The sequence below is a fragment of the Polyodon spathula genome, chromosome 3, assembly GCF_017654505.1.
Source record: "Polyodon spathula isolate WHYD16114869_AA chromosome 3, ASM1765450v1, whole genome shotgun sequence".
Taxonomy (NCBI): Eukaryota; Metazoa; Chordata; class Actinopteri; order Acipenseriformes; family Polyodontidae; genus Polyodon; species Polyodon spathula.
In genome coordinates, this window is record NC_054536.1 from 35,483,679 (window position 1) to 35,497,552 (window position 13,874).

A 13,874-nucleotide genomic window follows, 5' to 3' on the forward strand; every position below is an offset into this window, starting at 1 on the left:
CGTTATTATTTAGTCATTTACACACACTTTTATCCAAAGCAACTTAGAGACTTGGGGGTGAGCTATGCATTATAACTGCTGCAGAGTCACTTACAACAGTGACCTGAGTTTTATGTCTCATCCAAAGGACAGAGCACAAAGAGGTTAAGCGACTTGCTCAAAGTCGCACACAGCAAGCCAGTGACTGAGCTGGGATTGAACCTGGAACCTCCTGGTGACAAGCCCCTTTATCAAACCACTGGACTACCAAGCCACCCTAGTGTTACCATTAGGAACCCCAGTACAAGTAGCTAGGGCTAACAAATTGAGGGAGAAACTCATCTGTCTTAATTTGTAAGGGCTGACCCAGAGGTCACCACGACCCAAGTTTGCAGAACCTAGTAAACGTACGGAGAGTAGCCCACACCGTTGCATTGCAAATGTCATGGCTAGATGTACCCTAGAATAAAGCCCACAGAATTGCTATGCCCCTGAAAGAACTGGCAGCGAGTTATTCTGGCGGGGGCAATTTGGCCAGCTCATAGACTGTTCCCTAGTCAGGGCTTGCTCATGGGTCTTCGTCCCAGAACAGATGACACTCCAACTTTTTGTTCTATCAATATAGCATTCTAGGGCCCGCATTGGGCAGAGCATATGGAGCTGCAGCTCCCTGTCAGATTGGAAAGAAGCCTCCAAATTTACACTGGTTGACATGGAATGCTGAGAATGTTTGGCAAAAGGCAGGATCGGTATAGAGCGTGACCCTTTTCCTGGCCTCTTAAAATTAAAACAGGTTCTCAAAGGAGAAAACTTGCATTTCGCACACCCGCTTTGGAAGTGGATAGCATGAAGTCACTTGAACAATAACATTTCAGCTCAGCTGAATGTTTCAGGAGTACATTAACCTCCAGCGAGGAACACAGTCCTTCATAGGCCCGAAGCCTAACCACTTTCAAAATGTTTTGCCCAGCCAGGAAGCTGAACTCCTGGGGACACAATCAATTTTGATATGGCAAGTTGAAATAGCTGCCAAATAGACATTTAATGTAGGAGGGGGATTTCCCTTCAAAGATGTCCTGCAAAAATTGCCATGGGACAGCTTGTAGGGTCAAAGCCCATAGGCAAGCAACACATCTGAAAAATGCCCCACTTGTACCCCTAGTGAACGCTGCTCTGGCATTCTGCAGGGTGTCAATAACCCTGCTGGAAAACCCCAGACTGCTCCAATGTTGCAATTCGATTTCCAGACCCAGAGCCGCAGGCTTGATGGGTTGAGATGCCACAAACGTCTCCCGCGCCTGACTGAGAAGGTTGCAACATTCGGGCAGGCTCCACAGTTGGTCGCTCAGGAGCTGCATCAGAGCTGAAACTCCTGGGACAGTAAGGAGTTACCAATAGTCCCCTTGCCCAGTACTGTCTGATTTTGTCCAGACACTGCAGGAGCATGGAATGGTGGGAAGGCATACAGAAGCTGCCTCGACCACTAGTCTGTTAAGGCATCTATTGCTATTTGGCGAACTAGTGGGGACAATGGGTCGATTCCTGGCAGGCAAAGAGGTCCACCTCCGCTCTCCCGAACTGTTGCCAAATGAGGCTCACCACCTCCGGGCGAAGCCTTGTTTCTGAGGCACTGGGAACTTCCTTTAGACGAGGTCTGGCACCCAGTTTATCACCCCATGCAGGTGTACTGTTTGCAGGGAGTGGAGGTGATTGGGCAACCAGAGCAACAGTTTGCAGGCTACTCGAAGGAGACAGGGGAATCTGAGGCCGCCCCGATGGTTTATACAAGCCACTACAGTAATGCTGTCTGTCTAGACAAGCACGTGTCCCCCTTGAACCATCTGTAAAAAAAAAAAAAAATTAATAAATAAAAAAAAATCCTGCAAGGCTACGGCTAAGTGCAGCTGGGCAGGCTGTGTCCACCAAGGAAACCAAGTGACAAGACACTGTCACGAGGCAGCCATGTTTTAATACAAGCTGAAAAACCTGTTGAATCAGGACTGGAGAGGGCACATGCACAGGTGAGGGTCTGGGAAACTGCTGCCATCGAGCCCAGAAGCCACTGGAATGTCACTACTGTGAGCTTTGGTTAAGCTGGATCTGGAGTACAGGCACACTTCCAAACAAGAGGCTGTCTGCAAAGTTGTGAGCTGGCCCAACCGAAGAACTCTAATGTCCGAATCTCACTGGGGCCAGAACAGCTCCACGCACTTCGAAAAGGCATGGGGAGCTAGAGAGGCGCCAAGCAGCAAGACCCTGAACTCATACACTGTTCCGTGAAAGGCGAACCTCAGGTTTTTACGGGTATACGGAAATAGGCATCCGAGGTCCAGTGTGGTGAACCAAATTGCCTGGTCTGAATGACTGCAACAGCTGTTGCACTGTCAACATTTTGAACCTCCTCCTGCTCAGAACAGGTTGACCTGCCCAAAGCTGAGGATTGGTCTGAGGCCACCATCCCGCTTGGGCATAGAGTAAAACCCATTTTCCAACTAGAGGGTGTTAACAGCCTGTTTTGCAGCAGAGATGCTACCTCCCGAGACACTACAGCGGTGTCCTGATACTGCAGTCACGCCCCGAAAGGGAAGGGGAATGTGCTTGAACTGCAGTGTGTAGCTGGTCTGAACTGTGGTAAGCACACAGATGTCTGTGGTGCACTGACGCCAATACTCCACATGACTCTGAGAAGGGGCCCTGGACCTGTGGCAGCAAACCCATAGGGCCGCTGCTCAACTTGTGGCTTGGCCCGAGACTCTTGCCTCTGCGTCAGGTGGCAGTCTGGCCGTAGGTGCAGCTGGCTGTGCAGGTCTCTAAGGTTACTGGCAAAGGGATAAAAACCCAGGTATATGGGTGATTAAGAATGTACAGTTGCTGCCTCAGCTGCTAAAGACAACAGGACTGTCAACAAGGCCTCCTTGGTACCAGACAGGGATGTAAACCCTGGTCGGCAGCAGGCTGGAATGGAGTAAACTTCGTCCCCATCAGACACACATGCCTGTGGGAAACTGCTGCCCAGAGCTTCTCTATTCCCAGGTGTGTGGCTCTCCCTTGGCACAGTGTCATGAGGTGAGGATGCAGCCACCTCTCTCAGAGGGTGATGGGGAAGAGCGCTGTGCAGGAGTGAAGGACACTGAGCACTCTGTAGAGCTGTAGGAGAAAAAAAAAAGTTTCTCCAACACACTCTTAGAGAATGCACACAAAACTCATAGAAAATGCAGTTCACCAGTACCTCCTTTGTGTGCTGCTGCCTCAGGCAGAAAGAGCATCTGCTTGTCCACAGGCAGGCTGGCCTTGCATGTGTCACAGGGATAAAAAAAACTCAAGTCATTATGCAAATAGCAAGAAATATACCCTAAGAATGTACAGTTGCTGCCTCAGCTTGGACTCAACAAGGTCTGCTTGGTACCAGATTGGGGATTGTAAAACCTCGGTCAGTAGCAGGTTGGAAACAGGACTGTACTGGAACGGAACTGTATGGTGTCGGTCTGATACCGGTTCAGTGCCTGTAGCACCTGGTCTGTACAGTACTGTTGCTGCCCTCAAGGGAGAGTCTGCTCAAGTAGGAACGCCACTGTGCAGTAATCCAACAGGGTGGACACTGTAGACCAGGGCACCTGCAAGATCGCAGTGGACTCTTTATAGGGAGAGCTTAACCGCAGAGTATTTCCCATCTAATTCCACGTTCTCAGACTGGAACACTGGCTCCTAGGAGACGCAGAGTGCCTTGGAGAAATGCGCACAAAACTCGTGGAAAAACAGGTTTGATAGACAGCAACTGGGCTGTCAACGAGGCCTGTCTGGTATCAGACAGGCAGGCTGGCCTTGCATGTGTCACAGGGATGAACCCAGGCATTATGCCATGAGCAAGCAACGTCTAGTAAGAATGTACAGTCCTTGCCTCAGCTTGCTAAAGACAGTAACTGGATTGTCAACAAGACCTGCTTGATACTATACAGGCAGGCTGGCTTTGCATGTGTCAGAGATAAAGACCAGGCATAATGCAACAAACAAGCAATGTACAGTAAGAATGCACAGTTGCTGTTTGGTACCGGAAGCACAGGGTAGGTACACTTGTGCACAACGGGGGTTACACATCCCTACGCCCCATCCCACCCATTCTAGACAACGCCTCAGCAGAGGCTGGACGCGTCTGCTCAAGCAGCCACGCCACTGTGCTGTACTATACAGTACCTTTGCATGGTACGGTGGTGGTAGCTTAATTTTTTCCCAGTGTGGCTCTAAAGTTTTTCCTGTGTGGTTGAGTTGTTTTAGCCACAATGGCTATCTAAATAAATCCCTAGAGGGAACGTAGCTAATGTGCCAGCTTGACACTGTGGGTGAAGCTGCAAGCAGTGTGGGACTAACAAAACCCATGGCTGAATGCACAATACGCATAAGTAGTATTTACTATACGCACGTAACAATAAATCTCATTAGTGTAATTACACAAGCGAATAAGCACATAAATAATGACACATCTGTTTGTAGATCTCTTTTGCTTTCAGGCCGGACAAAAGGAAAAATGAGGATGACATTTGTTAGCAGTCCTTTTATGCCCTTGGAGATGGGAATGATTGCATCACGTGCAGCTTTGATATATATATATTATTCAGGTTCTTTAGGTTAAATGCTCATTAGGTAATGGTTATATTTCATACTTGATCAGGAACTGGTTTTCTTAAACATACATTAACCCTTTGCAGTCCATTTATTCAACACCAGTCAGACAGGCACGTCAGGTCCAATTTATTTTCCCATGCGCGGTTTAAAATATATACCCCACCGGTGTAAAACCGGTTTAAACAGCATTGCAATCCTAAGCGACATCAGTACGGCATCTCCAGCCACGCCCCACCCCGTGTTCTCTGTATTTTTCACATACCTCTTTATAGATGTGCATACTGATAAATCCTCTCCTCATCACTCATTTTATCACTAAACTCCTCAATAATGCGATCCAAGTCATTATTTTATTACTATAACATCTCAAAAACCTCTGCAAATGTCCATGATATTCTTTGAGCGTTGGATGTGGAAGCAACTACCTTTGTTTATATCTGTTTATCTCCGAGCAATAGCCCTGGCAGCTGCACCAAACACCCCCCCCCCCCCCCCCCCCTTTTTTTTTTCCAGCTTCATTCGGCTCCTATTGGTCTCACCTCAGCCATTGAATGGTTTTCTCTGCTTTTTCTAGAGCAAAACCTGTGCTTTACGTCTTTTCGATGATGTCGGACAGGGTCCAACATTGGACTGGAAAGGGAAAATCGTAATGTCAGACCTGGTCCGACATTGGACCGCAAAGGGTTAACAGTATATTAACGAAATAAAACACACATGCAAAGTGCCAAGAAAGAAGACTTAATTTATAGAAATCACTATCATTGTAAATACTGTCCAGACCAATTTTCATCATAACTGAATGAGGTTCCCTAGATATTGGTTAGGCCTGGAAAGAGTGCAAAGATTAATACAAAGAAATACTCCAAAAATAATGAAAAAAGTAACTAACCTTCGGAACTGTTGCCTTGATATTTCATCACCACAGAAGAAACATATTGTAGACAAACATGAAATTTTGGTTGCACACAATTCATTTTCCCTTCGTGTGGACTTGCATAATACTGTAATCACCTGAAGAGGAAACAAGAAAATACTCCATTTGGAAACCAAGGTTCAAAAACTGAATGTAGGCAACTTTATTATGGAATTATAGAACACTACAATAAATGTTCAATAAGAAAAAAGCAGCTTAAAAAAATGTTATAGTATAACAAACTCTAAAATTATCTTTTTGGTTTTGGCTTCATTTCAAGGCTGCCTACTTTTGTCTTGGTCTTCAGAATGTTTTTTCTGGAGATCATACTATGTTCTATTTTTTTAAAAAACAGCTAGTTGGTCACCTTAGAAAACATTTTGTAGTCGTAAGTGCATTCAATCAACATACAATATGTAGCAGGACAAATGCCCTGCTTGTGTAAACAGTGTGTGTGGTGGAATTTAAGGTTGGCAGGGATGGGATTAATTCTGTCCCTGCCAACAATCACAGGTGTGGCTACTCTACAATTAGGTACCGTAAAAAAAACGTTGCATAAGGTCTATTTCCTAGGCATTTTTGCGGGGCCCTAAAAAGGGGGAAGCGACTAATAGACTTGTGCAACGTATGCTCTGGCGTGTCTAATAATAAAACTACTGTACCAGCGCAACAGGATCTACAGCATTCAGGTCATGTTGCTAGGTAGAAACACAAAACGTTAAGTTATTATCATAACCCTGGTTCCCTGAAGGTTTTTAGCTCCTAAAGACCGGATACCTGAATATTGTATACCAAAGCTGCTCTTTGACCCTGTGACGCAGTCATGGCCCCGCCCCCGAGGGCACAAAAGGACTGCATTCACATTTTTCCTTCAAGCCTGCTGCAATCATGGACATAACAACCTTCAAGGTTAACGGTTACATTTCTATTTCAAGGAACCAGGGTTATGATAATAACTAGGTGTTTAAATCTTAGCATTTCTTTTAATGAATTAATCACCCCATCTGGACGATTAATTCATTGATTAATCACACGTTTGCTATAATATGCAATTATAGTGAAAGACAACTAAAAGTAATGCTATTTTTCACAAGCATTTATTAAATAACACAATGTTTAACATGCAAGTACTGTGTTGAATAGGGACATTTTTAGAATAAATGTAAAAAAGGTAACAGTTGACTGCTATTTTATTTGTAATTTAATAAGCAGACTATGCCATAATTAAGACTTCGACTATTGCTGTAAATGTACTGCCATGGTACAAATTAAAACCAATACATTTGTACAAAAGAAATCAACTTACTTGTGACTCAGATAAGAAACTTAGTACTGTCCTAAAATTGTCAACATTTTGAACCTCCTTCGGCTCATATAGAGATTGGCCTGTCTGAGCCCACCATCTCACTTTGGCACTAGGAAGTACCTGGAGTAGAACCTTTCTTCCAACTGGAGGTCTATCATGTGAATAGCTCATTTTTGCAGCAGAGCTGCTACCTCTTGAGACACCACAGCAGTGTCCTGTGGGTCTGATGTTGCAGTCATGCCCCGAAAGGGAGGGGGACAGTGCTTGAACTGCAGCAAATAGATGGTCTGAACTGTATTAAGCACCCAGATGGCTGTGATGCACTGATGCCAATAGTCCAGATAGCTCCCCGAGAAGGGGCCCTGGGCCTGTGGCAACAAATTCCTTGGCCTGTGGCTTCTGCCTCTGCGCAGGTCGGCAGAACTTACTAAAAGCCCCGTGGCTGCTCACCATGGGCCGGTTCCGAATATTACCTCTGGCACAGCACGCGGCCGGCTGTGCTGGTCTTTGAGGCTACTGGGGCCTAGGATGCCAGTTTGCCACTGGTTTTCGTACTGGAGATGGTCACTTAGGAAGTAGGCGAACCAGCTCCTTAGTGGTTTTGAGAGTGCTGCAGCATCTAGTCCACCGTGGGACAAAACGTATGCCCTGGAGTGATCGGCACGTCCAACAGCTGTGCTTAAAAAGCCAAAAGCCTGTCAGGCGAGCCTGGACACGCTGAGCAGGTTTTTGTTAACCAGGTGCAGCTCATCCAGCTGTTGTGGTAAGGGCCTATGGTTCTCTGTCAGGGACTTTGGCAAATGCAACTGGTAGGCTATCAGGATGCTGTTGTAGTTCCCTAGCCGTGTGGCGAACGTAGTGGCTCAACAGGCTCTCTTGAGGATCACCTCAGAGACCCGACACTGCTCGTTATGCTACGCAGCATCCTTGGATAGAAGCACTAAAATTAGGCGCTTGGACCCAGGTGGCAATAGAAGCCTAAACCGGCAGAAAATGGGCCAGGCCAGAAAAACAGCAGGAGAAGTTGTTGCTGAATGGTCCCAGGAAGACTGGATCTCAGAGAAAATCCTGGTGAACATGGGAGATTGTCAAAAATCAACTGCTTAGTTTCCCCTCCTGTAGGCCAAGACTGCAGTGGCCCTCTTGATTAGCGGTATAAGCTCTGCAGCCTGGAACAGCAACTCTTCTTCAATTAGAGACGCTGGATAGCCATTTATAAAAGTGTGCGCTTGGAAGGCGCAAAACTCTTACTTAAATTAGTCAGTACTTCCTTGGCGTGTTCTGGCTCCAGGCATACTTTGTACTGTTTTGTAACAATGTAGTGAAGTCTAATGCCCAGCCTACACTACAAGTGTGTTGTTCTTTTACTTATACACTTGATATAAAAAATACCTTGTGAACATTTGTTGCATCTCTGCTAGAGTTGTACTGAAAAAACAAGAGTTGACTGCAGTAGTTTGCGTCTGCCATTTTGTTTTTTAATTTCAGATAATATACATAGTGCACGGTGTGCTAAATTTTATTCTACTGTCACCGAGAAGAATACTGAGAGATTGTCTTCTTAATCTGAAACTAGGATCTTTCATTCTTACCTTCCGTGTCCTTTCTTTTAAAACAAACTGTTGTGGGGATATACTGATGACTTTGGAGTCCATAAGTTTCTCTGTCTGCAGGTCCATGAAGGGAATGGCTTTGATGTAAGCAGCACGAGAGCCTGTGTTCCTCATGCAGACTGAGACTTTACTCACTTTTCCAGGGGCAATGCCATTTAAAGTTACAATGTAACTGTCGGACAACTTTTTTACATCTTCCAAGATAATATTGCTTGTTCCACCATAACCAGATAACGGAATCTTTAAAAGATATAAACATATGAACAGTAAGGACACATTCTTTCAGTACCATTTTAGAAGAGGAAAAAAAAAAAAAACAAACAAAAAAAAACTGACTGTGAATTTTATTCCTGGTTGTGTAGAACGCATTCCTGATTGTTTGATCTCCAGCTTAGCAAGCATACATGATACACGTGTTGGTGCAAACAGTAAGTGCACGGCAGCATCTTCATTAGGGCGTATGGTAAGCTCACGATGACTGGACAGTCTTTCCTCAGGCCCAAATGTACTCTGAAGCTGCAACAAGAAATTATTATAAATATTACATTTGCTGTGCAGACTACTGTCCTGAGCGTAAAGCACTGAGCTACATGGTTAAATATCCCTTAACTATTTTAAAAAACTTGCAGCCTCAAGTGGATGTGAAGACAAATATCAAAGAATTTGGCCATTCATTGACATGAGGCCTAAAAAAACGTAGCTGTAAAATTAATGACCACAACCTGTAACAGAATTTGACAGAGAATAAACAAACAAACACAGTTGTGTAAACATATATGAAAATGTAGCTATGTAATCTTTAAATGCAATGTCAAAAACACAATGCTTATATAACCCTGCAAATACAAAGTCACTACAAGGCTTTGAAAGAGGTGGTGATAGCTTTGTAAAATGAATGCCACACTGGCAAATGTTTTCTTCTATTAAACTTGACCTAGAGGATTAGAGCAGTTAACTATATAGCAAAATATCTAAAATACTGTACCCAAAAGTCACATGATCACAATGGTACAGATGGTCCTACCTGAAAACAATCTTGATCTTGACCTCTTATTAGTAGGCGGAGCTGCTGCACAGAGGCTAGCGAGTTATTTCTAAGAACAAGTTTCTGCTGCCTGAAAATAAAGAAAATTTAAAAGCAATGTTTAAATAAAAAGCAATTATCCACCTCACAGCCACACAAAATTGGTGTGAACAAAAGGTGTGGCAAGCAAGTTTTAAGGTGGGGGAAGGTTCTGCCAAAACTACCTTTCACAAGTGTAAACTGTCATGGTCTGCTCTAAACAGTAGAGAATATAATGAATTATATTTGAGGCAAGCACCCGAGTGTCTGAAACACAAAATTACCCAAATACTTTAAATCAGTGTTTGACTTCCTCTTCAAAAAAAAGTTAATACTATTTCAGAACAGTTGAAAAAGACCGCCTTCATGCCAGTTTCTTCAAAGGGAAAGGGGTCTGGCAATTATTTCCAGCTCCGTTCCCCAATGGCTGCAGCATAAAAGATGGCAGGTTAAGTGCGTCATCACATCACCCTGCCAGTCCAATATACTGCAGGCATGGTGGCTGTCTGGTAAACCAGTCAGCGTGTTTACATTATTTAAACAATTATTTATTTAATACGATGTTTATTTTTTTTAATTATTTTTGATAGTCATTACAAAAATGCCTTTCAAATTTCAGAAACTAATTCTATTTTACATAGAAACTCAACATGTACAAAATCTAATGAATAACCAAAAATTTGTCACATACCTGTGCTATGAAGCTGCACTGCACATAAAAAAAAAAAAGTAGCTTTCTTTTTCCAAAAAGACTGCTGTATATGAAAGAGGTTTGGTATTTAACTGTCTGCTATATTTGCATTTAAAATTAGGGTTTGTTGCAATGTTCGGGAGCTTACGTATTGGAAACTACTGTCTGGCACTGGATTAGATTCTTGAGGGCCGAGCACTTCATTGCTCAAAAATGCCTCCCCTATTTTAGTGTACAATTAAACAGAAATGTGGGACACTGCAATTAGCTTGAATACACAATTTATTAGACTAACTAATGTATCTAGTTACAATATCATTGTATTACTTACACAGCTCTGCCAAGGGTAACCCCTCCCCATGCCATGAACTGTTTGTTGGAAAGAATGGGTGGCACATCAGTTGATGTACTAGAGCCTGAAGACAAGGACTGTCCAGAAACCACAGATTTTCCATTCTTCTCCAAATACATTTCTCCTTTCAGGACTACTTCATATTGAGGCCCAGCTGGCAGGACTAGAATTGTCAATACACTGAAGAGAGAACATTAAAATTAACATAGTTCAAAAGGTTTACTTTAGTGAGTTTTGTGACTAAGTGACTGAGATGCAGAACAGTCACCCTACCACAACTCCAACCCTTATTCTGCAGGACTTGGCACTGCCAATGTTACTAAACAGAAATCGATTACCCAAAAGTTTTCCTTTTATTCAAGCACAAAGACACTAAGTTAAATTACAATAACACCCATCTGCAGAGTCAATGCATTACTGTATACATGACCTACTAAATACATTTACCAAAAAAGTGAAAGCCACTGGAGACAAATTCTACAGAATATACATAACCCAGTACAGCCAGACATTGTCACATGTTCACAATATCCAATATCAGTGCTTTTAGTCATAGATAAAGCAGTTATAATCTTGCTGTTAACTATGTCAACTAATAATTACAAAGACACGCTGATTTACAAGTGCAGCAAGTATACAAATGTTACGACATTTTCCTACCTTTCCCTCAGTGTTCTGTTACCCTGGGAGGTAAAGGAGATTGTGATTTCCTGTTCATCACCAGCATGAAGAAAAAGATCCTCCGGTTTCACAGAAAAGCAGTCTTCTGAATTTGAAATCTGATAAAAATTAAGTGTATAAAAAGTATTCTGATCTTATCAAAGTGGTAGAAAAAACAATTTTTTTTTTTTTTTTTTTAAATGAAGCCAGGTGAGGTTAAAACCCAACCAGACCACCACCTAGTAAATTAAGTACAGCACATTTTCAACTGTCAAGACCTGAATTGCTCTGCTGCTCCAGTTACTTTCCTTTCATTGGGTCCTTCTTAAGATTACAGATATTTGCCTCTTTGAAACAGCAACAGCGGTAAAACACCTTTGAGTTACAAAATTTATCTTGGGCATGTAAATCAAAAGGTAGGGATGGGCACATGTAATTGGTTTATTCAAATAATCTATTTGAATAGATTATCAGATTAGTACTTCTCTAAACAATTAACAAAATCTTGCATTGTAACAAATATTAAATGGTCTGCATTTTCTATGGACCATGACAATGGATGTCTCGTTATCTGGAGAGTGTTGTAAGTTAGTCTTAACTGATGATGGCCGTCTGTGGTTGCTTGTGTTGCCTTGCCCCTTTCACTGCTTGTAAAGGGGGATGAGAGGGAATGTAAAAACCCTAAAATTGCATTTCCCTAGTTGTCATTTTAATATCAACCCTAAAATGCATTAATTACACATTTTGCAAAGAATGTCCTTCGTTTGAGAATATATTTATAGCTAGAAAGCCTATTAGAGCAAACCAAAAAAAAATCTTAGCCTCACCACCCACCCCTTGCCAGCACTACAATTTAGTGAGCACTAAAAGGACTGTGACCAAGACAGTAAATCAATCAAGTTACAGTATATTCAAAAATTAATAGGGCTGTGTATTGGCACTCTCAACGATACTTTAAGATATGCATGAAACATAAAAATAACAATTCTCATTTGCTTGTGTTTGCAGTAACACTGGTAAAGAAATAAAAATAAAATAGGACTTAATCCGATTTAGATTTTTGCAACCTTAATTGTTAGAATTTTTCAAATCTAATATGAACTGTATTTGTAGCCTAATGGAGTCTCATCTGGGAAGAAAAAAACCATGTCCTATCCTGGGAGAACTTGGATAACCAGGCACTAAACACTCACTATAGCAGGGGTTCTGAAACTTCACTTACTGCGACCCCCTTCTAACAATAAAAATGACTTCACGACCCCACTGCCCTGTGTTACTGCAGAATAGTTAGTACTGGTAAGTAAAACATGCATTACAAGGCAATATCAACAAAACTAAGATAGTAATTGCTTATATTTACAGCCAAAAGTATAAAACGATACTTTTTAAAGTTACATTACTTACATAATGGGAGGGGTGAGGTTGCATGGATGAACACCAGTGCTTCAATTTGGGACATAAGTTTACCAAACACAATCATTGCAGGGGTAAGTCTATTTTATTTTCTAAAACAAAATGATTTCTCTACTAAGAATAGTGCACTACATGGGACATTTCTGAATTACAGAAAATGCTCCCGTAATACACTGATTTTAAAGAGCTTCCAGTCCTGCCCCCCCGAAATCTGCAATGGCGCCCCTGCTTATTACGTTAGTTTAATTTTCAGTAAAAAAAGAGAGTTTAAACTGCTGCAAGTTGGTTCAGCTATTTGAGATATTAAATACTACATTTGTACACAGTCGAACACGTTTGGTCACCGTCATCACTGAAACTGGGGTTACATATTCTGCTGGTGTTAATACGCACATGTGTTGCAGATAAGTTTTGAACAATTTAATATTTTTAGCGTAGCTTGTGCATATTAAGTTATGATACCTTCACAATCTGACGCAGTCTGTAACAATGCGATGGTGTGCTGTCTATTTGATGGTGTCATGGACACTCAGGTTGTTTGTATTCCCTGGATACTTGATTGGAGTCTTACACGTTACACGGTGTGACTCTTTTCAAGAACATGAGGAGAGTTCAAACTGGATTTTAAACCGTCCAGAGCAGGTCGAATTTCACTGTCCTCCTGATGAGATCAACATTAATAACCCGCCTCCATTTAGCTTCCATTTCGCTCAGCTGCCAGCGGACTTGACAAAAACACTTATGACAGTGACTAGAAGGTGAGACTGAGTACATGCCAATAAATAATATTCTATCATTATAGAGACGATTTAATGCATGCTCATGTTTGTTAGCAGATACAAGACAGACACAACAGTGTCTCACACTGCTGCCCGGGAAGTGCTGTCTGCCTCAGGAAAACCTCCCCCAAGGACTCGCAGTGGCTGTCCATAAATTTTTTTCTACTGAGAACATTTTTTTTCTCAAGAATTAAAGAACCTCACGACAAAATTAATGAAATTCTAAATTATTTTTTCGCCAGAACAGCTGCTTTTCTCATGAGACGCGACGAAAAAAGATTTTTAAAAAAGACAACACACACTTCCCACTCACAAAATGAAAAGACAGTGTGACAGTCAATCTTATGGAGTCCCAATTACATACAGACATGTCACTGCTTACTAAAGACATGTTTTTCAGGCAGTTATTTTTTCAATAAAAAACAATTAAAAAAAAAAAGTCCTCCTCATGGACAAAGATTTTTTTCTGACGAAAGATTAGACCC

General features: G+C 42.3%; 1 protein-coding gene across 4 annotated transcripts in view; it reads right to left on the minus strand.

Moving 5' to 3' along the window:
* cep192 (centrosomal protein 192) overlaps positions 1-13,874 on the minus strand; it is a 98,718-nt gene that overhangs the window by 24,220 nt on the left and 60,624 nt on the right. For all 4 annotated transcript variants that reach the window (XM_041245154.1, XM_041245155.1, XM_041245153.1 and 1 more), the window contains 6 exons: positions 11,198-11,316; positions 10,517-10,717; positions 9,456-9,546; positions 8,768-8,947; positions 8,411-8,671; positions 5,489-5,610 (listed from right to left, as the gene is read on the minus strand). In XM_041245154.1, coding sequence (XP_041101088.1) covers positions 5,489-5,610; positions 8,411-8,671; positions 8,768-8,947; positions 9,456-9,546; positions 10,517-10,717; positions 11,198-11,316 — 974 coding nt within the window. The remainder of the gene's footprint in view (positions 1-5,488; positions 5,611-8,410; positions 8,672-8,767; positions 8,948-9,455; positions 9,547-10,516; positions 10,718-11,197; positions 11,317-13,874) is intronic.